We start from the raw sequence: 25,939 nt of genomic DNA, 5'->3' as shown, positions 1-25,939 counted from the left end.
TAACCACAAAACATGATTACAAAACCCACTCAATAAATAATGAATAACCATAAAATCATTTAAAATATTAATTTAGTAGATTTTAAAAAAAAATACAAATATAAATGAAAATACACATAAATTAGAAAACCGACTCAAGGATATATAATAAATACCAAAATTAATTGACTGTGGGGCATAAAACAATGAAAATCAGATAGAAGGCGAATCCAGACTGTGTGTTGAAGTGCATAGTGCAATAAATATGTATAACAGCAACTCGAAATATAAATAAGTAAATCACAGTGAATATGTATAAATTAGAGTGCTAAACTAAATACTTAATATGCCTGAATAAACACACAGAAGGGAATAAATACCATATAAATAGGCCCCACAACCTCCAACGCCGTTTCGCCGGATGGTTTTCTCAAGGCGTATATAGTAAGAAAGAGCAAGGGTAATTTTATATATATATCCCTCTGGCCAATCACAGAATGTATTAAGATAATCCCTTCAACAAGGGTCCCACTGATAGGTGAATACTACAAACTCACTCTATATTATTTAACTTCATTGGTGGGTGGTGAAGCATAGTTAAATCCTCACATACTTGGTATTGTCACGCCCAGATCACGCCGCCCAGAAACCGGAAGTGACGTGATCAAAAAGCGCTCGTCCCATAAGTATAGAAGGTGCGTTCCACCATTGACATTGTCGTCATACCTGTATGTAATGTATTATGAGCTATATGTTCCTTCCACAGCTCCTGTGGTTTTTGGCCCGGTGTTTGGCCCTGCGGGGTGTTTCTCTGAGCTTGCATTCCATCATTGGAACGCATGTCTTATAGCTATAGTGTTATGCACCTTTTGGCACGTCTCTTCCGGTAGTGCGCGTCATGTGCGCTCTCCCATGGTGGAACATACCTTCTATACTTATGGGACGCGCGCTTTTTGATCACGTTACTTCCGGTTTCCAGGCAGCGTGATCTGGGCATGCGCTCCACGCTGGAGCGCACATTACCAAGTATGTGAGGATTTAACTATGCTTCACCACCCACCAATGAAGTTAAATAATATAGAGTGAGTTTGTAGTATTCACCTATCAGTGGGCCCCTTGTTGAAGGGATTATCTTAATACATTCTGTGATTGGCCAGAGGGATATAGATAGATATATATATATATATATATATATATATATATATATATATATATATATATATATATATATATATATATATATATATATATATATATATAAAAAAATTACCCTTGCTCTTTCTTACTATATACTCCTTGAGAAAACCATCCGGCGAAACGGCGTTGGAGGTTGTGGGGCCTATTTATATGGTATTTATTCCCTTCTGTGTGTTTATTCAGGCATATTAAGTATTTAGTTTAGCACTCTAATTTATACATATCCACTGTGATTTACTTATTTATATTTCTAGTTGCTGTTATACATATTTATTGCACTATGCACTTCAACACACAGTCTGGATTTGTCTTCTATCTGATTTTCATTGTTTTATGCCCCACAGTAAATTAATTTGGGTCTTTATTCTATACCCTTGAGTCTGTTTTCTAATTTATGTGTATTTTCATTTATATTTGTATTTTTAAAAAAATCTATTAAATGAATATTTTAAATGATTTTATGGTTATTCATTATTTGAGTAGGTTTTGTATTTATGATAAATGAATATTCCATTATATACATGTTTTATTATTATTGGTTAGTTGTGTTGCCACAAAACATGATGTGAACACAGCCTATAACTAATGACCGTATTTTTAATGTTTGATTTAACAATTATTGCTAAGGGATCAACTTGTAAATACAGGTTTATCCAGTTGTGCCTATTTAATAGAACTTTATTTTGAACATTACCCTTATGTAAATTTTCTGCTCAGTTGGACAATGACAATATGACGCTAAAGCCAAGACCGCCTCCAGACATCACAAACAGTACAGCTCCGTCACCAGCTCATAAGGTTCACCGCAGTGTGTCTGCGAATACCAAGCAGAGACGACTCAGTGACCAGGGTGAGTGCTGATTCATGAAGGAGAGCTTCTTCTATATATCATGCAATCCGGTGCTTCTACATCGTGTTTGTCTCATCTTGTTTTGTTTTCTTTTTAAGTTGGTCCAACCATCCCCACATCAAACTCCTACTCCAAAAAGACGCAGAGCAACAATGCAGAAAACAAGAGGCCCGATGAGGAGCGAGAAAGTGGGCGCAAATCTAGCAGCACAGTTCGAGTACCTCCTAGTCCTTTATCTGGATTGGAGAGGAAGAGAACGACCCCAACGCCATCTACAGTAAGAAGTTCTGTGTGTTTTGATGAAGGTGGTCCAATAATATCATTACCTTCCAGACACAACTGTTAGGCTGTGTGCACACGTTCAGGATTTGCAGCACAAAATTTTGTTGCAAATCCTGATGTGTTGGCAGAAAAAATGCTGTCTGAAATACTCGTGTTTTTGCCACGATTTTTGTTGTGTAGAATGAAATTTTTCATTCTACTGAATTTTGTTCAGTAGAATGAAATACGCTGCAAGAATTGACGACCCCTTTAAGTTACCCAGATGTGGTGCTTGTATAGACATGTTTTAGTAGGTGAGCTGCTTATATAACCTACTTGTATCGGAGCCTAAGAAATCACACTCACTGAGATGACAGTTAGTTGATAACTGCTTAGTTGAGCTGGTATTTATTTTGTTCTTGTAGTGTGTATAAATCTTTGTAATTACGAGGTCCTTCTCCTCAGCAAGCCATTTTGCCCTATTGTATATTTTATAGTGTTTAATTGCATATCTTGTGCGTTACATAAAAGCTGACTTTTATAACTTCTACCTATATAGAACAGTGTACTATCCACTGGTACCAATCGCAGCCGCAATTCTCCAATGCTAGAGAGAGCCAATCTGGGTCCTGGGTCGGTTCAGAATGGCAAGGATAGGTAAGAAGCATTTCGTATGTATTGTAAACTATTCTCTAAGAGTACGGCCGCGTTCACACGATCAGTATTTGATCAGTATTTTACATCAGTATTTGTAAGCCAAAATCAGGAGTGGGAACAATCAGAGGAAAAGTATAATAGAAACACCATTTCTACATTTTTCACCCACTCCTGTTTTTTGGCTTACAAATACTGATGTAAAATACTGAACGTGTGAACGTGTCCTAACTCCAAATCGTTTCTCTCACACACTCTGACATTAAGAATTGAATTGGAAGGATACTTCAAATATTTTGCTTCTGAATTAGATTTTCTGCAAACGTTTCACCTTTTTCTTTTAGTTATTAAATTACATGAAAGGGGTTTCTTGAAATTTGTTGGAAAATCTAGGATTCTCCAGTCTGACACAAATTAAGAAAACACTTCACAATTTCGAAAAGGGCACTTTTTTTTCTTCACCATAGTTTTTATTATAGTATAGTAATGATTTTAATATGCTTTTGTAACATGGTGCATTAGCAACATTGATGTAGAGAAAACCAGATTAAGCATCCTTGCTCTATATTAGTTCATAGATGCCTATAATGGATACATCCATATGTGTCTTCCAGCATAAGTTTTCAGATTTTCGCTGTGTTATCTGTAGGTCTCTCATGTGTTGTGATCATTTACCATTAGCAAAAGAGATCATAATTTGTACCTTCAATCTCATGTTTTTCATGCATTTCAAAAAAAAAAAAAAAAATGCAGAGAACTCTCCTGTCTTTCCATTCCTTGCTCGTACCGTTGTGTTAGTCTGTGCATCCATATCCTGTTTTGTATGTTCATTTACACCCTACTCCATCCAGCTTCTCCACACCTGGTTCCCGTGCCTCCACCGCCTCTGCCCCAGCCACATCAGCTCGGATTCGTACGCATCAGAAATCCATGTCCACCTCTGTGCACCCCTCAAAAGCTACACCTTCTTTGGAGGGCTCTGATTCACATAGATCAAGGCAAGTGCAAGACTGGGCATGGGGTCTAGTGGGAAACATGTTGCTCTGTAGGGGGCCATGCAGCTTATTTAAAAAAAACAAAACACCTAGCACTGGGGCATAATGCCGGTAAGTATGGCATGTGACCACTGATTGGCTGCAGCAGTAACATGCTTGTTCTGGGAAGACCCTCCCAAGAAGACCTGAGCTCATTTGGCAGCATGGAATAAAAGAGGTGATTTGAAAATTTTGGGCGGGGATTTTTTTTAATTTTTTTTTTTATAGAATTTCATGATGTTGTCATTGTCTCTGCACAGTCTGACAATGTCAACACTGATTGCACAGTGTCAGTACTATATAGGAACAGGAACTCGCCCCACTGACAAGCTTAAATGGTTTATCCAGGACTAAGTTCTAAGGCCCATAGTAAAAAAAAAAAAAAAAAAAGGCAGGTAATTGCTAACTACCTGCTTCTTGGGCCCGGTGCCAACCTCTGCCAGCACAAAGCAGTCACAGATTGCTGCTGCCAGCGATTCAGCAGCTTCCAATGATGTCACATCGACAGAGCAGCAGCTTCTCTTCCGCAGTGCTCTTTTGACGGGCGTGGCTGCTTATATCATGCTGATTGACAGCCTGCTGCCTTACTGCTGAGAGTCAGCTGTCCATCAGCATGATGTCGGCAGTCACACCCTGTTGACAAAGCAGTAGGAAGTGGAGGAGCTGCTCTGTTGACATTAAGCAAGCTGAATTGCTGACAGGAGCAGTCAATGATAGAACAAGGCAAGTAGTTAGCAACATTTTAGTTTTAAGGCCCATAGTAAAAAAAAAATAGTTCTGGACAACCCCTTTTAATGGTGCCATCCAGTTGTTCATCTATTTATACATGAATAATAGCAAAGTAACAGCACAATGATCATGAGCAGATTATTTTTTAGAATTTCTTTTTGAGTGACTGAAACAGTTGACAAGTGACAGTCAACTTTGTAAAAAAAAAAAAAAAAAAAAAACACAGCAAAAATACAATACAGGATTTTCTTTGAATTCATATATGTATAATGTATTGGAAATTTCAAAAAATAAATAATAACAAAATATATATATCTATAGATGCCTGCGTCCTCAGGGGGATACATTTTTCTGGCCCAGTGAAGATCACACTTTGTGTTTTCGTTGTCACTTTCTCTCTTTTCTTGTGCATTTACGTTGAACAGATATTTTTTTTTTTGTAGTTTAAATATATATTTTTATACTTTATTATACTTGTAATCCTGACTTCATAGATCTGTTTTGCCCATTCCGGACCATTATCTATTGGTGACAGTGGATAGAAAAGGTGTCATAAATCAATGAATACTGTGCAGTGTTTCTTTTTTCTGTGTGGTTGGTCACAGAATACAATAAATGGGGGTCTTGGCAGCCGGACACCCTGTGATCAGTGTTTTGTTGTCACCTTTCTTGCAAACAGCTATGAATAATTACTTTACATTTAAAGGGCAGTTACATTTTTAGATTAGTCTTCATTTTTCTTCTTGTATATTTAACCCCTTAATAACATCTGACGTACTAATACGCGTCTGTGCCCTGGGACTTAAGAGCCAGACCCGTATTAGTACGTCATCGCGATCGCGCCCGCACACAGGCTGTGCGGGCGCGATCGCCGCCGGGTGTCAGCTGATTGTCACAGCTGACACCCGGTACTATGTGCAGGGAGCGGTCACGCACCGCTCCCAGCACATTAACCCCCGCGATGCTGCGATCGAAGTCGATCGCGGCATTGCGGGGGCAAGGGGAGGTGATCGGCGATACTCACCTCCTCTTCCGGCTTCCAGCGCAGTCTGCAAAGGCTTCCCGGGTGTTGCCATGACGACCCGATGTCGTCATGACAACATCCGGGTCACCAGAGAGCAGGAAGATTGCTTGGACATGCGCAGTGCATCTCCAAGCAATCTTCACACTGTGCACTTCTGACAGCCTTCATGGCATAGGGATGGTGCTCCATTCCTGTGCCATGCAGGCGATCAGAAAAAAAAAAGTGAAAGTCCCAGAGTGGGACAAAGTAATAAAGTGTATAAACTGTGTGAAAGTGGGAAAAAAAAAATAAATAAATGTGCAAAAATATTATAAAAAAATAAAAAAAATAATACACCAAAAATAAAAATATAATGTACCCATCAATAAATATTATTATAAAAAAAATAAAAAAAAAACAATAAAAGTACACATATTTGGTATCGCCGCGTCCGGAACAACCTGACCTATAAAACTGGCCCACTAGTTAACCCCTTCAGTGAACACGGTAAAAAAAAAAAAAAAAAAAACAAGCAAAAAACAATGCTTTATCACCATACCGCCAAACAAAAAGTGGAATAACACGCGATCAAAAAGACGCATATAAATAAAAATGATACCGCTGAAAACGTCATCTCGTCCCGCAAAAAACAAGCCGCCATATAGCTCCATCAGCCGAAAAATAAAAAAGTTATAGCTCTCAGAATAAAGCGATACTAAAAAATATTTTTTTCTATAAAATAGCTTTTATTGTGTATAAGCGCCAAAACATAGAAAAATGATACAAATGTGGTACCGCTGTAAACGTACTGACCCGAAGAGTAAAGCTGCCTCATCAATTTTACCACACGCGGAACAGAATAAAAAAAAATAAAAAAAACAATTCCTGAATTGTTGGTTTTTGTTTATTCTGCCTCCCAAAAATCGGAATAGAAAGCGATCAAAAAATGTCACGTGCCTGAAAATGGCACCAATAACAACGTCAAGTCATCCCGCAAAAAACGAGCCGTCACATGACTGTCTGCCAAAATCTGGAAAAATTATAGCTCTCAAAATATGGCGATGCAAAAACTAGATTTTACAAAAAATGCGTCTTTTAGTGTGTGACAGCTGTCAGTCATAAAAACCCCATATGATTCTGGCATTGCTGTAATCACACCGACCCGAAGAATAAAGTCGTCTAATCACTTATACCGCACAAGGAACGGCGTCAAAAATAAACTCTTGAGTTAGGATTGGGCTAGGGTTAGGGCTGGGTTTGGGGCTAGGGTTGTGCTGGGGCTAGGGTTGTGCTGGGGCTAGGGTTGTGCTGGGGCTAGGGTTGTGCTGGGGCTAGGGTTGTGCTGGGGCTAGGGTTGTGCTAGGGTTAGGGCTGGGGTTGGGATTTTTTTCAAAAGTAAGAAAAAAAGATGACGATATGGCGACTAGTGTTGAGAGCAAGTGCTCGCTACTTGAGTTTGCATCGGGTGCTCTGGTATGCATTTAGTATCGTGGGTATTTGAGTGACATGCTCGAGTCTCTGCCCCATATGCTTCGCGGCCAAAAAACTTTACGGGGATTGCCTGCCATGCACGAGCGATCCCCGCATGTTTTTTTTTGGGTGTCTAATAACCGTGAAACATGCGGAGCAGGGACTCGAGCATGTCACTCGAGCACACGCTGTACATGGTGCATACCTGAGTACCCGATGCAAACTCAAGTAGCGAGCACTTGCGCTCAAGAATAATGAAAACTTATTCAATATGATGACCTAATGTAAACAAATAATGTGCCGTACCTCTGGGTTCAAAATGTTCACTATACACCTTAATAAAATCTTTGAGGGGTATAGTTTCCAAAATGGGGACACTTGTGGGGGAGCTCCACTGTTTAGGCACATCACGGGCTCTCTAAATGCAACATGGTATCCGCTAACAAATTGAATGGAAAATCGGCTCAAATTGTTAGCGGACACCACATTGCGTTTGGAGAGCCCCTCTGTGCCCAAACTTTGGAGCTCCCCCACAAGTGACCCCATTTTGGAAACTAGACCCCCCAAGGCACCTTTCTAGATGCATAGTGAGCACTTGGAACCCCCAGGTGCTTCACAAATTGATTCGTAAAAATGAAAAAGTGAAAAAAAAAACACTTTTTCATTTTTATGAATCAATTTGTGAAGCACCTGGGGTTCCAAGTGCTCACTATGAATCTAGATAGGTGCCTTGGGGGGTCTAGTTTCCAAAATGGGGTCACTTGTGGGGGAGCTCCAATGTTTGGGCACACAGGGACTCTCTAAATGCAACATGGTATCCGCTAACAAATTGAATGGAAAATCGGCTCAAATTGTTAGCGGACACCACATTGCGTTTGGAGAGCCCCTCTGTGCCCAAACTTTGGAGCTCCCCCACAAGTGACCCCATTTTGGAAACTAGACCCCCCAAGGCACCTTTCTAGATGCATAGTGAGCACTTGGAACCCCCAGGTGCTTCACAAATTGATTCGTAAAAATGAAAAAGTGAAAAAAAAAACACTTTTTCATTTTTATGAATCAATTTGTGAAGAACCTGGGGTTCCAAGTGCTCACTATGAATCTAGATAGGTGCCTTGGGGGGTCTAGTTTCCAAAATGGGGTCACTTGTGGGGGAGCTCCAATGTTTGGGCACACAGGGACTCTCCAAATGCAACATGATATCCGCTAACAAATTGTCGGCTCAAATTGTTAGCGGATATCATGTTGCATTTGGAGAGTCCCTGTGTGCCCAAACATTGGAGCTCCTCCACAAGTGACCCCATTTTGGAAACTAGACCCCCCAAGGCACCTATCTAGATGCATAGTGAGCACTTGGAACCCCTAGGTGCTTCACAAATTAATTTGTAAAAATGAAAAAGTGTTTTTTTTTTCACTTTTTCATTGTTACGAATCAATTTGTGAAGCACCTAGGGGTTCCAAGTGCTCACTATGCATCTAGATAGGTGCCTTGGGGGGTCTAGTTTCCAAAATGGGGTCACTTGTGGGGGAGCTCCAATGTTTGGGCACACAGGGACTCTCTAAATGCAACATGGTGTCCTCTAACAAATTTAACGGAAAATCGGCTCAAATTGTTAGCGACACCATGTTGCGTTTGGAGAGCCGCTGTGTGCCCAAACATTGGAGCTCCCCCACAAGTGACCCCATTTTGGAAACTAGACCCCCCAAGGCATCTATCTAGATGCATTGTGAGCACTTGGAACACTCAGGTGCTTCACAAATTGATTCATAAAAATGAAAAAGTGTTTTTTTTTTCACTTTTTCATTGTTACGAATCAATTTGTGAAGCACCTGGGGGTTCCAAGTGCTCACTATGCATCTAGAAAGGTGCCTTGGGGGGTCTAGTTTCCAAAATGGGGTCACTTGTGGGGGAGCTCCAAAGTTTGGGCACACATGGGCTCTCCAAACACAACATGGCGTCCGCTAATTATTCAAGCAAATTTTACAATCAAAAAGTCAAATGGCGCTCCTTCCCTTCCGAGCCCTGCCGTGCGCCCAAACAGTATTTTTTCCCCAAATATTGGGTATCTGCGTGCCCAGGGGAAATTGCACAACAAATTTTGGGGTCCATTTTTTCTTGTTACCCCTGTGAAAATAAAAAAAATTGGGTCTAAATTAACATTTTTGTGAAAAAAGTTAAATGTTCATTTTTTTCTTCCACATTCAAAAAATTCCTGTGAAGCACCTGAAGGGTTAATAAAGTTCTTGAATGTGGTTTTGAGCACCTTGAGGGGTGCAGTTTTTAGAATGGTGTCACTTTTGGGTATTTTCTGTCATAAAGACCTCTCAAAGTGACTTCAAATGTGATGTGGTCCCTAAAAAAATGGTTTTGTAAATTTTGTTGGAAAAATGAGAAATCGCTGGTCAACTTTTAACCCTTATAGCTCCCTAACAAAAAAAAATTTTGGTTCCAAAATTGTGCTGATGTAAAGTAGACATGTGGGAAATGTTATTTATTAACTCTTTTGTGTGACATATCGCTCTGATTTCAGGGCTTAAAAATTCAAATTTTGAAAATTGCAAAATTTTCAAAATTTTCGCCAAATTTCCGTTTTTTTCACAAATAAACGCAAGTGATATCGAAGAAATTTTTCCACAATCATGAAGTACAATATGTCACGAAAAAACAATCTCAGAATCAGGGGGATCCGTTGAAGCGTTCGAGAGTAATTACCTCATAAAGTGACAGTGGTCAGAATTGTAAAAATTGGCCCGGTCATTAACGTGCAAACCACCCGCGGGGCTTAAGGGGTTAATAATGTTCAGAGAAATTTGTTCTATTTTTTTTTTCTTTCCTTCCTTTACACCAAACAGCGCGGCCCCTCAGAGACTCCCTGTTGCGTCTCCGTCTGCTCACAACATCAGTAGTGCAGCCCCAGAGAAGACTAACTTCCCGCGTGGAGTATCCAGTCGGAGCACTTTTCATGCTGGACAGCTTCGCCAAGCTCGGGACCAGCAGAATTCACAATTTGGGGGCGTTACACCAGCTTCTCCTTCTGGTAACAGCCAGGGTCGTCGGGGAGCAACTGGAAGCATCTTTAGCAAGTTCACATCCAAGTTTGCACGCAGGTGAGACGCTAAATGGAACTTATATGCTACGGCAATTGGAGCAAAGCCTATATTATGTATAGCGCATTTTCCTATCCTGGAGTTAAATGTATTTATATATCCTGTAAGTTATTTTATTTTTCAAGATGCAAATGATCTGATCAGTAAAGTTTGTAGATTAACTCATTGAAGGGGATCTACACTATGGGTCACATCTACACATTTGGTTTGGTCTGCCTTATATAATTCCTGCATGGAGAAATATACACCAACACCTGCGTCACCATTCAGGTCCGGCTGTTTGTAAAGGAGACCAATTAATGTACTTTAACCATTACGACTGATGCAGCCATAATGTAGAACTCCCTATAAAGTTGATGATTTTGTGCAAAAAAAAAAAAAAGTGCTACTTCTGCTACAGTCCAGCAGTGAAGGGGTTAGTATTCAGTGATATCATGTTTAGACATAAATTTATAATTTTCCTACCCCCTCACTTATCTGTTGTTTTTTGTTTTTTTTTTGTTTCTTTTTTCCTGTTTTCCTCCCATCCCTCTATCTAGAAATCTGTCTTTCAGATTTCCAAGAAGGTAGGCATGGATTCCCCAACTTTATATTGTTCTCCCTATCTACACCGCTGGCTCTTCTCTGTTGTCCTCGTCTCCTGAGCACTCTCTCTTTTAAATGTCGTGTCCCGTGCTAGGACAAGCAAGCGTGTGTATGTGTGTGTGATTGTTGCCCGACATGGAGAGCTGAGGCAGATTCAGGATTACAAAGGTTGTGAATATTTTCCAACAACTTCTGACATTCTCCATCCAGCAGATCCGAGATGCCTCATGTCTCCTTGTGTCTTTCCTGGGAATAGCCATTCTTTTCCGGGTTTGTTTCTGCGTCTTGCTATCTTTTCTTCATGCTGTCCACATTTTAGACACACTCTCTGCTAAAATAAACTTTGCACACTGCAGGTAGAAATAGTTTTTGCTCATATCATTTTTTTCATTTTCATGTTGTTATGATACATTTAATTGGATTTTATTAAAAACATTTTACTACTGTATGAAGCTTTGCAGCAGCAGCTCTGTATATATTCCAAATTTGATAATTCTGCAGTGTCCAAAGTTTTTCTTTATTTTTTTTCTTCTAAGTTGGTGTTTGACACCTTGCAGCTTTTGATATGCCATATAGTGGGTCTTTCCTCGCCTCCCTACACTTTTCCATACACATTCTCCCAGGTATTTGTGCTTTCTACCCTGCACCCCAGTCATCATATTATCTACCATCCGGACAGTTGCGGGTGAATATAGGAGTCATCTGCTCATTCACGGCCGGCTTTCTGCATCGGAGAGAGACTGAGAGGGGACTGTACCAACCTGTGCTGGCTCTAAAATAGTGTCATCCGTCTGGTGGGAATTAATCTTTGCATTTCTTGTGTAACGGAGGAAAAGAGATATATTTATGTTTTTAAAAAAATGTGATGGTCAATTATATCTGTAATATATGGTATAGGAGGCAAGCTGACTGCTTTAAAGATACTGTTGTGCTTCCACGCAAGTGAACCCATAGTGACACATGACAGTGATATTTCCAGTCTGTTATTTGGAAAGGCTGATAATTTTATTTTCAGACGCCTTGTCTATCGAGAAAAAAGAAAAACACTTTGGTTTTTGTGATTATAAGTTTAACTCTTGTATTTAAAGACTTATGTACTTAAATCGTAATGTAACTAGAAAGCTTTATTAATTTACTAGTAAGTCTGTTTCTTTTGGCTGGTAGATGAGCATAAAAAAAAAAAATTACCTGTATATAAAAAGGACTTAACACGCTGATATGGTACTGAATTTATATGGCCAGACTAAGCGGTAAGGGTACGGCCAGATTGATCGTTAATGTGGCAAAATCCATATGATTGCCTACTACTGAATATTCCTCACGCACAGGTAATGTTGCATTTGCTCAGTCGTTAGAATTGAATATTTCACCCACTAGATTAAGTTTGTGAAGCATTAATACTTTTTAATAGTTATATATATATATATATATATATATATATATATATATATATATATATATATATATATATATATATATATATATATATACCTGAAGGAGTTGGAAAAAAAACTAACATTTTGTATCATGGCTTCCTTCATTTAAGTCTTGACTTATAAAGTTAGTTTTTCTGAGTGTAAATGAGAAGGTTTTGTGCTTTCAGATGTGTGTGGAAGATCAAACTTTTGTCTGTATGAATTTCTCAAAAACCTCTCGCTTGTAACTATTGCCCTTTCTGTCTTTACCTTACCTGCTTGTCGACAAAGATGCTTAAATTCAAACCCCTTCACTGCTGGGGATGGTAGTCCTGGGAGAACGCAACAGGTTAAGGCAAGGTTCACATTGCTTTTAACCTTCATGTTTATGACTCTGCCGGAGAGGATCCTATCTGAATCGCTCAAAAAATCTAGATTCAGATAGAACTTACGACATAATCAAAACCAAGTACAAAGTCTGCAGTTTAGATGGGAACCTATAGGGTAGATGGGGGGCTGGGCTCCAAATCATCCTGAAATTCAAAGCCAAAAGTTGAAATAATTGGAAGATCCAGTTACATGAATTTCATCTAATAATGTGCCTCAGTAGTGTGTATGCAGCCCATGTGCCTGCATGCTCTTCTGACTCAGCATGCTCTTGAGAAGACCCCAGATGGTGTCCTGGGGCTCGGGATCAGGCCATTGGTGGCTCCTGGACAGTCGGTGACGCTTCTTGACGTTGTTGGATGCACTGATACATAAGCTTCCTGAGGTTTTCAATTACATTCAGGTCTGGAGAACATGAGCCCAGTCAGTGGCATCAGTTCCCTCGCCATCTGGTTGGCGGCCTACACACCCTGGCCACATGAGGCTGAGCATTGTCTTGCACCAGGAGGAAACCAGGCCCCACCGCACGGGCGTAAAGTCTGAGGATTACATCCTGGTACCTAACAGCAGTCACGGTACTGTTGGCTATCATACTGAGTTTTATGTGACCTTCCAAGGATATGGCCCCCCCCAAGGCCATGCCTGACTCTCTTCCAAACCAGTCATGTTTGATGCTGTTGCCCTCAGCATAATATTCACCACGGCATCTCCAGACTTTCATGTCTGTCACGTGTGCTCAATGTAAACTGTGAAGAGAACAGGGGCGCCAATGGTGGACCTGCCAACTCTGGTGGTCAGATGGAAATGCCAATCAAGCCGTATAATGCCGGGCTATGAGCATAGGTCTCGCTAGAGGACGTTTGGTCCTCTTGCCACACTCAAGGAGACAGGTCATAAACATCCACACCAGTACCCATTGGAGGTCATTTTGTAGGCCTCTAGTAGTGCTCTTAATGTTTCTTCTTGCACAGAGGTGCAGATACCGGTCCGGCTGCTGGATTGAACCATCCCGGAATCTGCTCCATGCTCTTGATACTGTGCTGGGAGACGCAGCAAACTTTTTTTTTTTTTTTTTTTTTTTTTGCAATGACCCTTATGGATGTGCCATCCTGGAGGGTTTGGACTTTCTGTGCAACCTGAATGGGCTGCAGGTTTTGCTTCATTCTACTATTAATGATAAGGACACTGCAAGAAAAAAAAAATCAGGAATGCTAAAGTGAAAGCATGGCCTACTTCAGAGGTCCTCGTTTCACTTATGTGTTCTGTCCCTGTTCTGAAAGGACAGAGCCCGTACCCATAGTAGTCTATGGTGCTGTTCACATATCCATGGGGTTTTTTTGTGGACCGGATGTCCACAAAAAAAAACATAGAAAAAGAAATCAGAGACATTTCTGTTTGATTCGAAACACAAATCAAAACCTCCGGGACAAATTTATGGCCCCTATTCATCAATGTTGTTTCCTCAGTAAACTACTTGGACAGTTGCTGTATATAGGGTTGTGACCCTAGTCATCAGGTTTTTGTTAACTGCAGTGTAATGTAGGGGCAAATCACTTAGTCCATTTATACTGCAGGTTGTAAAACAATAGTTTTTAGGAACAGGCTGCAGATCATCCAACGAACAAGCAAAACGCTGGTTCGTCCTGTGAAATCATCTGCTGCTCAAAAGACCATTGTATTTGGCAATGCTTCATCCTGGGTAAACAGGACTCACTGCCCAGTACGATGACAGCCTATGCACAGTGAACGATCTGTCACAGTGCGCATCTGAAGGCCAGCTTGTGTAAATGGGAATATTAAATCACTGCCCATGAGCAAACAAGCAGCTGACTGGCGGTCGTTTAGTGGCTGTATTGGGCTGCTTGCTGTGGTTTTATTAGAAGAAGAAGATGATCAGTGAGAGCACTAGTAAAGTACTGCAGCAGCGTATTCCTCAATATCCATGAGCTCTCCCTTAGACTAGACAGTGGAGTTGGTGCTAATCGATTCACAGGACTCATTCCAGCAGCCACTGGATGGGAGCCTTGAGAATGGCCTCCTAGCATCCGCTGCTCATGTTTGGATTAGCTGGCCTGACATCACGTGTGCTGTCACACTGCAATTATGATGTAGGACCAGGATTGCTAATCAAAAGAAGAGCCGTGGATGTCTGGAGGCAGAAGGCGGTTCTCAAGGCTCCCGTTCAGCGGCCAAAGATTGCTGGACTGAGTCCTGCGAATTGATTTGCACAAAATTTGCTGTCTAGTCTAAGGAATAGCCAGACCTCCTGAATATTGAGGAGTACATTGCTGCAGGTTTATTATTAGTCCTCTCAGTGATAATATACATGCATATAAGCAGGACATGAGCAGGAGAGGACTGTGATACATTCCTTGTTTTCATCCGTAACCGAAAGCCACATGCGTGGCCACCTCAACGTTCAAGCTATACCTCATTGCTTGCATGCTGATAGGAAGAAGGGGGATTCTTGGACACTTGCTCCTCTTTAACACCCAATTCTTTAGCCCACCGAGGAGAACTACTTTACTTTGTAATCTTACATCCAGCACCTCCCCAGGATCGCTGCTCCATTTATATCTCTCCTAATATAAGCATTAGAGGGACGTATCGCTGCAGATTTCCCCCAGTCTTTACTCCTCGTAGCTGATGCATAATAAGCAGTCAGACGCAGCTCCTACCACCCACCTGCTTCCTCCTCACCTTCTGCATGCATAGGGGGGCTTTATGAATCTTAATTTTGGTTGTCGTGAGCAACACATGTTTGATGTTGGGCTTAATCCTTTCTGTAATATGTTCATTCTGGGAAATATTACAGTCTTATGCTGCATCTTATTTTTCTTTTAGATATGCTGAGACTTTATACTTTGTATACGTGCCTTTTAAAGGGGTTGTACAGTGAATATATATGAATTTACCCTTTGAAATGAATAACTGCTGCTTCTTGCTGCCCGAACTATGGGCATCACAGCTGTGTCATTTCAGCAAGGAAGGTTATATTCTGGAACGTAATATCATGTTAGAGAAAACATACAAGGCGGCTGTGGGACTTGTCGCTCTGGTGACCTTGATTAACAGGTCTCTCCCTTTACACACATGTATGGAGAGATCTGTCACTCAGAGGGGGTGGGGTGAAGCCGCCAGGGATCAGCCCCTTGGACTAGTCACCTGAAAGACCGCTTTTAAAATTGTGATTTCTTTGTGGGACAACCACTTTAAAGTACTTTTCCCCCCACTAATAAAATATATCACCTGTACACAGGTCCTACATTTTAGATTTGGTGGTACAGGGGTCTATTATCTCCCCTCCACAGCATGGCTGTAGTATGGCGACGTTGCATAGAACAGCCCTGCAACGCCATATAACATAGGATAACAGCCTAGTACTCTCCGGTGACGACAGGTTGGGATCCACTACTTTGATATTGATTTAAGGGGGGCTGTAAAGTTTTAACAAAATAAAAATATAGCAAATACTTATCATACATGTAACCATGTAGTTAGCTGCCATTCTCACCTTAGTGACTGTGTGGTTTCCCATTGATTCCTGTTGATATAACAGTGCAAAGACGTGACCACTGCAACCTGTTAAAAGAACAATGAACCTAGAGATAAGTCTAATTGTGCCCTCATGGTTTGTCTGTCGGCAGCATTGTCTACATGTCCTCTGCAGACCGTGGAGTGGGAGGAGGCTTCTGCTGCAGTTAGTTGTCTTGCAACCAGACACGGAACCGTAAAGATTTCTTTATAAATTTCTCAGTTTTAATTGTAACCTGAAATCAAATAAGAGCAAAAGAGATAATGCAGAAATTGCTCAGGTATTTCATTATCTATGTTTAGTGGAACTTTAGGCTGGGGCTACATGGCGACTTTGACCATGACAAGGTCGTGCGGCTAAAGATCACCCTATGCCGCAGCATAATGCAGGTTGAATTGGGCAACATTACAACCCATAGGGTGCCGTCACTGCAAAATAATGATTCATGGTAAAGCTTCATCTGTTTGTATAGTTTTACTGTCCAGTCTTCTCTCAGCCTGCAGTCATATAATAGAGATTTTCATGTCATTAGTTCCCTGCCTTCTAATGATGATCAAATAATTTTCTGACCACGTTCCAGTCTACACAGCAAAGCTGACGATTCAGGTTTTCTATTGTTTGTCAGCCTATTGTGTGTTCTCCAGTGTAAGAACTGCAATATTTCTACTGGGAAAAAATTTCAAAAATTATTTCACATTTTCCAGTTGAACAGTTTTATAAATAGAATACCCTCTTACTATTAGGGTATGTTCACACAAAGCGTTTTCAGTGCGCTTTTTTGGTGTGTTTTTTTTTTTTTTTAATGGAAAATTTTCAGCATTGTTTTACAGTACCAGGATAGTCTGAGATTTCAGAAATCTTATGCACACAGCTTGTTTTTTTTTTCCTGTTTTGTCAAAGAGCTGTGTTTTTGCAGAATGGAGCATGTCACTTCTTTCAGAGTTTTTTTCTGCTTTTTTCACCTATTGAAAGCAATGAGTAGTTGAAAATATGTTGCAAAAATGCAGGTATCAGGTTTTGCTGACTTTTTTTTTTTTTTTGTGGAAAAAAGCAAGTACAACAGTATGTGAAACCCATTTATTCTTGTGGTTTTCCCAAGTTTATCATGTTGTCTTGGTCACCTGAGATGGCAGTTAGGATTAGAATAGTTTATTTAAATTAGTGAAAAACGCACTTAAAAAAACGTTTTTGACACTGCTTCTTTTCTGCCAAGAGAGCAGGTTTTCCTGCTGAAAAATGCTCCAAAAACGCCCTATGTGAACATAGCCTTAGACCTCTTTGAAGATATTTAAATTTTATTTTTTCGAACTTCTTAATTTTTAGTGTGATTCGTTAAGTAGTTCTGCATCTTCAGTCTAAATTTTTGGAAAATAAAGGGACAACACTATTACTAATGGCCCCAGGGTGCTGTATAAATGTATACCTATGGGCACAGCTCCTCCACTCTGAGGCGTGTCCCCTGCCAGACCGCTGCAACCAATCTGTGACCGTGGATTGGCTGCTGTCTTTAGAATTACATCTAAACAGAAGAACAGGCTGAGTGGCCAATGGTTATGCCCACCTGCGGTCATTACATGCAGCAGGTAGGCATAGTTTTTGGCTGCATGGCATAGCACAATGTGTAAATATAGCCTAAAAAGACTGTATGGATAATGACGTTCCCAGATTGCAGAATTTGTGCTTTGTTTTACAGTACAAGCATTATGTGTATGAGATTTTATTTATTTATTTTTTTAAATACCATTAAACACTGCCAAAAATATCCGCAGCTTATCAATGTATCCTGCTGAGGTCAGTGTGTATTTCATCCTTTGCAATGTGAAAGATGAAATCTGCGTTTTACCCACACGATTTTCTCAACAATATCCACGATGATATTTAGTCCTTCAGATTTCAAGGTGACATTTGTGCCATGGGAGGTACGTGGCAGAAATGCAAGTGAGAACATACCCTAAACGTGTTTGGGCTTTGCTTTTAGACTGTCCTCTTTAACTGTAAAGACTGCCCCCCTTCTCCGTGATAAGTCCATCAGTTTCCCTTGCACATGTTAAGTTGGCCACGTCATCCATAACTTTGCCGGCTCCTCCAGAGGAAAAAATGAATACCTTTAACTAATGACCCCAAAACAACGGTCCTGAATCCATAGGAGTAAATGGGGCGGCAGTGTGTATGATCGCCCTCTGCTCCATTCAGCCTCTCATTTCTCGGGGTCACAGCAATCGGACCCCCAGTGATCGGAAAGTTATCACCTATCTTGAGGGTAGGGGATAACTTTTAAACTTGAGAACACCCCTTGACGTAGGCATTGACACACGGGAGATGGCAGAAAACAGTGTGGGGATACAAGCCATAGTAATTTTCAAATTGAATGTTAAAAGTGATTGATTTATTGTTAATGGCATGCAGTATTTGTAGGCATATCCACAAATTAACAATAAGCAATTAATTCTTAACAAAGGCTTCACATGTCCAAGTTTTCCGATCCAAGTACGGAACCCATGACTTCCAGACCGGCTGCTGATCTCCCGACCTCCTGACCCCAACTCAACAGCCTTGTAGGCGTATATGAAGCCGTTGACTTTGGGTCAGCAGATCGCTGTTCTACATAGACCGTGAATCTGTCGTGTGAAGCCGGACTAATTGTCTTCATAGAGGAATAAAGGATTTTTTTTTTTTACCTTTTTGAAGCAATTATTTATGGCTTTATTGGCTGATCTGAATGTTTATTCTCTTGTACAAGAAAATAAAATGATTGTTAAATTGCATTAAATTGAGGCTACAAGAAGGCATACGCTTTAGTCTCTCCATGCTCGGGAGAGCTCAGAGTGCACACATTGAACAGCTTTTTTACCTCTCTCTTTTGAGGAACCCAAATGAACCAGAAGGGAAAGATCGAGTGGAGACCACCAGGTGAGAGATCCATAATCTTGTCTTGACATTATTATTCAAATCCCTAATCATTTTCTATTCCATCTCACTTTTATTTATAGATATCTTCTGTTTCAAACTCATTCTCCTCCTAATCTTGTAGTAAACCATTAAGTCTCCTCTTTATCAACCATTTCATTTTCTTGCTCACTTCTTCATCCGCTTATTCTCCCTGTGGGCTCGCTCTTCTTCTTCTTTCCCTCTGGAATCTGATCCTAAATGACTGATCCTGATGTACTGAAGATTTTCTCTATTATTTTTTTTCTACTACTCCAGAGCACTCAGCTGATTAGCTCGCTCTTATAGACATTGAGCGGAGCAGCGCGTGCTTATGACAGGCTGCTCCATTCAATCGTTCACACATTTAATCAACTATGTTTGTGCGGTTTTTAATTTTATTTTTTTTGTTTATTTTTTTTAGTCTCTATTGGGGCTCGTGTAGACATCCGTAGATTGGTCAGAGAGCGATCCGTCAAAGCATCAGATCGCACTCGGACCAATGTTATTCAATGAGGCAGTGCACATGCGTCCGATAATTGGATGGCGCTCGCTCATTCCTGTCTTTGGTCAGTCTGTGTCTGCCGCTAGCTCCTCCCTTCTCCATAGAATTTTAAAAGCACCAACTGCCATCTCCTATCTTGGTAGTGGGAAAACCTGTATTCACTGAATACTGACTTTACCCAAGAATTGAGAATGGAAGATCAATCCAGGAGGAGAAAGAAGTATATTACAAAGTTCCCTATTTTCATACGTAGTATTGATTTATGAAATAAAAATCAAGACAAAGGTTACGCTTCAACAGCCACATATATTTGCTATGAGTTAGGAGACCTGTGGTCAGTATGTGCACCTTGAATGTTAGATGTTTCGCACCTTACACGGGCAGAAAAAAAAAGGCTGATAATAGTTATAGCATGACTATCAGCGGTAGTTACTGAACGTTTACATGCTGCATTACTGGGAGGGAATTTGGAACAATCGTTCGTTCCATAGTTTCCATTAATGACAGCAGCACGTGCCCTATTCACACGAGGAATATGCTGCCAACCAATGACCTGTTAGGTCTGTATAATTAATGGGATCAGCAAAAGATTGCGGGCCAGTTTACTTAGGTCATTGATCAGGAATGAACGTTTATACTGCAAATTATCGGCTCATGTAAACGGACCATCATATATCATTTTCCTTCTAAGACGACCAGCAGGTTAAAAAAAAAAAAAGCACAAAAAAGTGTTTTCCCTACTGATATCACATGATTTACGGCCTCCAAAAATGGTTGTATGAAAGGGCTTTTAGTTCACACCTGCATTTGGGAGTTCTTTTTGTGTGGTTTTAAAAAAAAAATATGAATGTTCAAAACGGATCCACGGCTGATGCAAATGGAAGCAAAGCATCATGCCGAACTTGTGTTTTTAGCACCATTAATTCCGCAGCGCTTTACAGACATCATCATCACTGTCCCCATTGGGGCTTAGAGTCTACATTCCCTATCGGTATGTCTTTGGAGTGTGGGAGGAAACGGGAGAACCCGGAGGAAACTCATGCAAATATGGGAAGAACATGCAAACTCCTTGCAGATGTTGTCCTTGGTGGGTTTTAAACCCAGGACCCCAGTGCTGTGAAGCAACAGTGCTAACCACTGAGCCACTATGCTGTCTGTTCTAAAAACACATAACAAAACCTAAATGAACCCCATAATAATCAATCATTTGCATCAGTAAAGCAACACATCCGTTCTAGGAAAATAGAACAAACAGGCAGGATGTCAAAACGCAGGTGTGAATGTAGGCTAGCTGCCAAGTGATGAGTCTGTGATGTTTTCCGTGAATGCAGTTTGGTGGGGACACATTTATCCTTCGCAGAATTTTTCATGTGAAGTTATATTTGGATGCATCTTGTTTATTTCTCCAGGCCTCAGCTGACTGTTCCAGAAAAGGAGAAAGATGATCTGAGAGACTCCAAGCCACGCTCATTGCGCTTCACGTGGAGCATGAAAACCACCAGCTCAATGGAGCCTAATGAGATGATGAGTGAAATCCGCAAAGTGCTGGATGCCAATAACTGCCAACACGAGTCACAAGAGAAGTACATGCTGCTCTGTGTCCACGGCTCACCAGGGCACGACAGCTATGTACAGTGGGAGATGGAGGTGTGCAAGCTTCCACGGCTCTCCCTCAACGGTGTGCGTTTCAAGAGGATTTCCGGCACCTCCATGGCATTTAAGAACATTGCCTCCAAAATTGCCAACGAACTCAAACTTTAACAGAGCTTTCTGCTCTGTAAGGGATAGAGACACAAAACGAGACACTTAGCAGGCGCTCTCCCACAGCCTGACCAGCTCTTTTAACCAAGAGGATGGCGGGATTACCATTTTGGCTCTCTGTGCTGGGATGTCCTGGAAAAGGGCTCAGCAGTGATGTAGATGGAGGCGGGCTGGGTGCCCTGGGATAAACTACTGCTCCTTTCATTGTAGGTTTTGAGGGTTATTTTATTTGAAATAGATTTATAATTTTTTTTTTTTTTTTAAAGATTGGGTTTGGGACTCAGATTATCTAATAGACTGCTAAAAAGAATAAGTCTTGTAGAAAGTGAGCTAGAAATGGTTGCCCCCTTCCCCTCCAGCTGTATTTAGTACAGTTTTAAGAATGAAACCACAACAGATTTGAAGGGGTTTAGTATCTGTTCCTTCCTTCCCTCTATTCACAGACAGTTCCTTTGTACAGAATTTGTTATAAAAAAAAAAAAAAAAAAAATCATGTCTAAGACACTGAACTACTAGCTCAGGGTGGCTATACACAGGTACAGGTGAAGACTGCCCAACATGGAGTAAGTTTTTGTGGGTAACTAGGTTTGCTAGGAGGAAAATTTAGAGGGCAACCCGATTTTGGAGTTTTATATATTTTTTTGCCTTTTTTTATTTTATTTTTTCCTTTCTATATTTTTTTGCTTTTTGCCCGTCACTGAAAATGGCAAAGCATTGCAGTTTCACTGGGAAATAAGCTGGCTGATCAGTGGCGCACAATGGTGGGTACATCCTTCATTCACTCCGTGGTACAACTTACAGACTGCAGTTCTATCACAAACGTAGGTAATGAATTTCTGTCTAGTTTAAATAACTCGTCTTCTCCCCTTCCCTTTTATGTATTATTACTAAAAGAAAAAAAAGCAGTTATCCAAGTCAGATTTTTGTACATGTTCCCTGTAAAAATTAAAAAAAAGAAAAAAAAAAGGGGGGGGGGGGGGCACGGGAAAGGGCCCTGTTGGCTTACTCCTCCATGTTCAGTGTTCCCACCACTTCTCCTGATTCGGCAGTACATCACTATATCAATGTCACGGTATACACAATGCACCCTTTCCGATGCTTGTATGAACGGTGGCAATAGCAGATCATGACTGCAGAGTTCACAATGTAAATATCTGTCTACAGCTAGATCTAAATCCAGGAAAGTATCGGTGAAATACCTACTTATTGTAATGGAATGAATGGAGGCTGCCTTGCTGAGCAAATGCCTGTTGAATGTCAGCGGATCGACCAGTACATCATATCGGACTTTTCTAATAACCCCTCAGCAGCAGTTGCAGGATTTTTTTTTTTCTGTTGTATATATCAATCTCAAATCTGTGTGTGACTCCCGGCCGGCTGCAGCTGAGGGGTGTAGTAGTTACCTTGGCATTCAGGTGGTGATTACTTACCAGATTTGCAATTTATTTTGTTTTTTTCTTTTGTGTGAATGATTTCATTGCTGTTTTGGAAAAAAAAAAAAAGTTCTGTGACGAAGACTTTTTCTTATTCTTTCATTAAATCACACCTCGTCATTCACTTTCTCACATACGTGAAGGCTTTCAGTAATACAAAGAGGACATTCATGCAACAATAGACATATTACAGCTATATAATAACAGTAATGGCAGTAATGTCAAGGTGCCATAGTGCACAGCTTCATGAGAAAGAGGTATTTTTTTTTTTTTGTTGCTTTTTAAGGCTGCTTTCATGCATTTGGATAAAATGTTTTACCCAAAACCAGAAGTAGATCCAAAAAGAAATGTAAAATATAAAAGGACTTCTTCTACCTTGTGAATCCACCTCTGGATTTTGGTCAAAATGGCATCAGTGTTTTTTTTTTTCTAAAGTATAAAAAAAACCTTGTGTTGCCACCTTAAGTTGGGGATAACAGTAATGCCCATTAATTGGTCAAAAGGCTGTATATTAGGATCCTTAATAAAATTGCAACATGTGGGCCTCCAGCTGGTCAACGGAGCATAAGAGTGTATAGTAATCATCCAGGTCCCGTGCAGTAATATTATGTGCTTAGCTATAATAATGTAATAATGATTCTAAAATGCAGTTGGACTACAGCTGGCAGTGACTGGCTTGTGTTGGACCTCATTCACACATCTTTTTCTCTTACCTGTGCTTTTTTTTTTCTTTTAAAAACATATCACATGAACACATCATAGCCTATGCATCTTTTTTTTGTTTGTTTCTGAACACATAAAAAAATGCATAGCTATGTATGAATTTGGTCCAATTTATGGACCTAATTCACACGTTTCAATAAATGGGACTGTGATGTGAACAGGCACGTGCTGTCCGTTTTAAACATAGCCGTGCACATTGGGCCTTAAATGTAGCTTGTCAGCACAATCCCCCTCAGACTATATATATTGGTCATATTACAATTATTCTGACATATTCACTTTAAAGAGAACCTTTCAGGAGTTTTTTTGGCTATGTAATCATGTAAGGACAGAGACGCGGATTGCAGCGAGCTATCACTTATACTGGGTGCAACAGTAATGATGCAATCAGTTATCCCTACAGCAGAACTCGGAAGGCTGAGCTCCGTATAACCCCGCCCACACCACTGATTGGCTGCTGTCAATATAAATTGTTCACAAAATCTGCTAATCAATGCTGGGGGTGGGGTTGGACTAGGAGGCACAAGACACCTAGTCCTGTAGTGATAATCTCCTGCTGATAAATCGCTGATTTTATTGAATAATCACAGCATAAGTGATACATTGCTGGAATCGGGGTCTCTGCCCCTACATCATCCTACTCTCAGATTACATTGCAAAAACCTGCTGACAAATTCCCTTTAAAGAAGACCTAAAAGCTCTCCATGTCTGATCACCAGACATGTTAAGAGCGGACATCTATAAACTCATTGATATGTTGAACCACCTCGACTTTTTTTTTTCTCAGCTATGAATGTCCGTCCCAAAACTCTCAATTGTAAAGTGACAAGTTGGTTTTTCTATAAATAAAGCTTAATCATTGTATAATTAAGTCCTTTCTTCCATTAATTGCTAATTTTTGTGCCTCCAAAATGATGCAACAAAAACATCAAGCATCTAATCTCATCTTTAAAAAAAATAAATACATAGAGAAAAATATATATTTTATTTATTTTGATGTTAACATAAAATGGTCCTGGTCCTTATGTCTTCTTTCTTGAGTCTCTGAAATGATTGAGCGTCCCATTTATGATGCCTTTGCCACTTGTTCTGATCCATTAACATGTCACAAGATGTTGGAAATTCAAACTCCAGATTTTATTAATATTATTATGCTAAGTAGATAAGGTCCAACCTGGCAGGAGTTTTAGCCATAGAAGCCGACATCCTGGTGCACTGCGGCATTATTAACTAACCCTCCCTCCCCCTATGTATATTTCCACTTTTCAGAGCTTTTGGTTATACAATGGTAAAGCTTTATTTACATATAAACCTCTATAATCCCTATTCCAAACTCCATGATGTATTGATTATGTAACACATCAAATCAAAAAAAATCTTACGTCAAATCTATGCAGAGAAGTAATATCTGTATAGAGATAATTCCTCTTGCATCTCTTACTCCCATCTAGGCTACAAAAATTATTTCCCCCTGGTCAATCCTCATACTTTGTCTTCTGCAGTCCTAAGAGTCTCCATGTTTTATCCAATGCTTCAGTAACAATTTATTAAGCTGTAATAAGTCTATTGATTTGCTTATTTTTTTCCGCTCAGTTAATAAGGATCCGAGTACAATATCTGTTCACACATGAGCAATTCCAATTTCTAAGTTTCAACTAGAATTTTTTTTTTTTTCCTAAAACGGAGCAATTGATAATTTGGCTATTTAGGAGCTGGTTCTCATTTCACATTGTGATAAATTTGACACTTTCTCAATTTCTGCAGTTAAATACTTTACTCTGCATCCCAGCACTTTTCAGGAATATAGCTGCAAATTTCCCACGGAGAGAATAGTTTTCTTTTGCATTGTTCTAGGCCCAGAAAATCATAGTAAACATGCATCTGGCTTCCCATTGCAGTGCTTTTGACAGATCATCTCCCTTTGCCCTTGCCAGAAGTTTTTCGGTCTCTCTGCACGGTGAGCAGTGCCCCCTTTTCCCTTCTCGGATGACATATTACTGCACGCGTGCTTGGCTGCTCATTAAAAAAAAAAAATTGTAAAAATCCTCCATACACATTAGATAAATGTTGTGTGAACTCTGAAGGATCAGCCAACCATCCGCTTTGTACATGGGCCTCCTGACTGTCCCCCATACAGATTTTGTTGTGGGACATGAGTATTGGGTGGTTGGTGTATGTTTGACAGAATGCTAATCTGCTGCCGGATGATTCTTCTAGATGGCACGCTTGGCCGAGTATTTTTGCTTTTGGAGGGGGGGTAGATAGTTCGGCCAACAGCTATCTAATGTGCATGGGGGCCTTAAAGGGATTCCCAAGCTCGTCTATGTCTAAAACAACAACCATGGTACTCGCCCTCTCTTGGTCCAGTGCTGCTCATGTCTTTGTTTA

At 40.3% G+C, this 25,939-nt stretch overlaps 1 protein-coding gene across 9 annotated transcripts in view; it reads left to right on the top strand.

The window, feature by feature from the left end:
- MARK2 (microtubule affinity regulating kinase 2) overlaps positions 1-24,513 on the top strand; it is a 143,916-nt gene extending 119,403 nt beyond the window's left edge. For 4 of the 9 annotated variants that reach the window (XM_073658545.1, XM_073658544.1, XM_073658550.1 and 1 more), the window contains exons 12-19: positions 1,894-2,026; positions 2,125-2,303; positions 2,847-2,944; positions 3,793-3,939; positions 10,028-10,282; positions 10,822-10,848; positions 19,070-19,114; positions 21,044-24,513. In XM_073658545.1, coding sequence (XP_073514646.1) covers positions 1,894-2,026; positions 2,125-2,303; positions 2,847-2,944; positions 3,793-3,939; positions 10,028-10,282; positions 10,822-10,848; positions 19,070-19,114; positions 21,044-21,395 — 1,236 coding nt within the window. In that variant the 3' untranslated portion in view covers positions 21,396-24,513. The remainder of the gene's footprint in view (positions 1-1,893; positions 2,027-2,124; positions 2,304-2,846; positions 2,945-3,792; positions 3,940-10,027; positions 10,283-10,821; positions 10,849-19,069; positions 19,115-21,043) is intronic. The other 5 variants (XM_073658551.1, XM_073658547.1, XM_073658546.1 and 2 more) reach the window with 5 other exon arrangements.
- Positions 24,514-25,939: the final 1,426 nt, after the last annotated feature.

Source organism: Phyllobates terribilis, unplaced genomic scaffold, assembly GCF_046119375.1.
Source record: "Phyllobates terribilis strain yellow unplaced genomic scaffold, ASM4611937v1 Scaffold_13__5_contigs__length_258822181, whole genome shotgun sequence".
Lineage (NCBI taxonomy): Eukaryota > Metazoa > Chordata > Amphibia > Anura > Dendrobatidae > Phyllobates > Phyllobates terribilis.
This window is presented reverse-complemented; position numbering and strand designations above follow the sequence as displayed.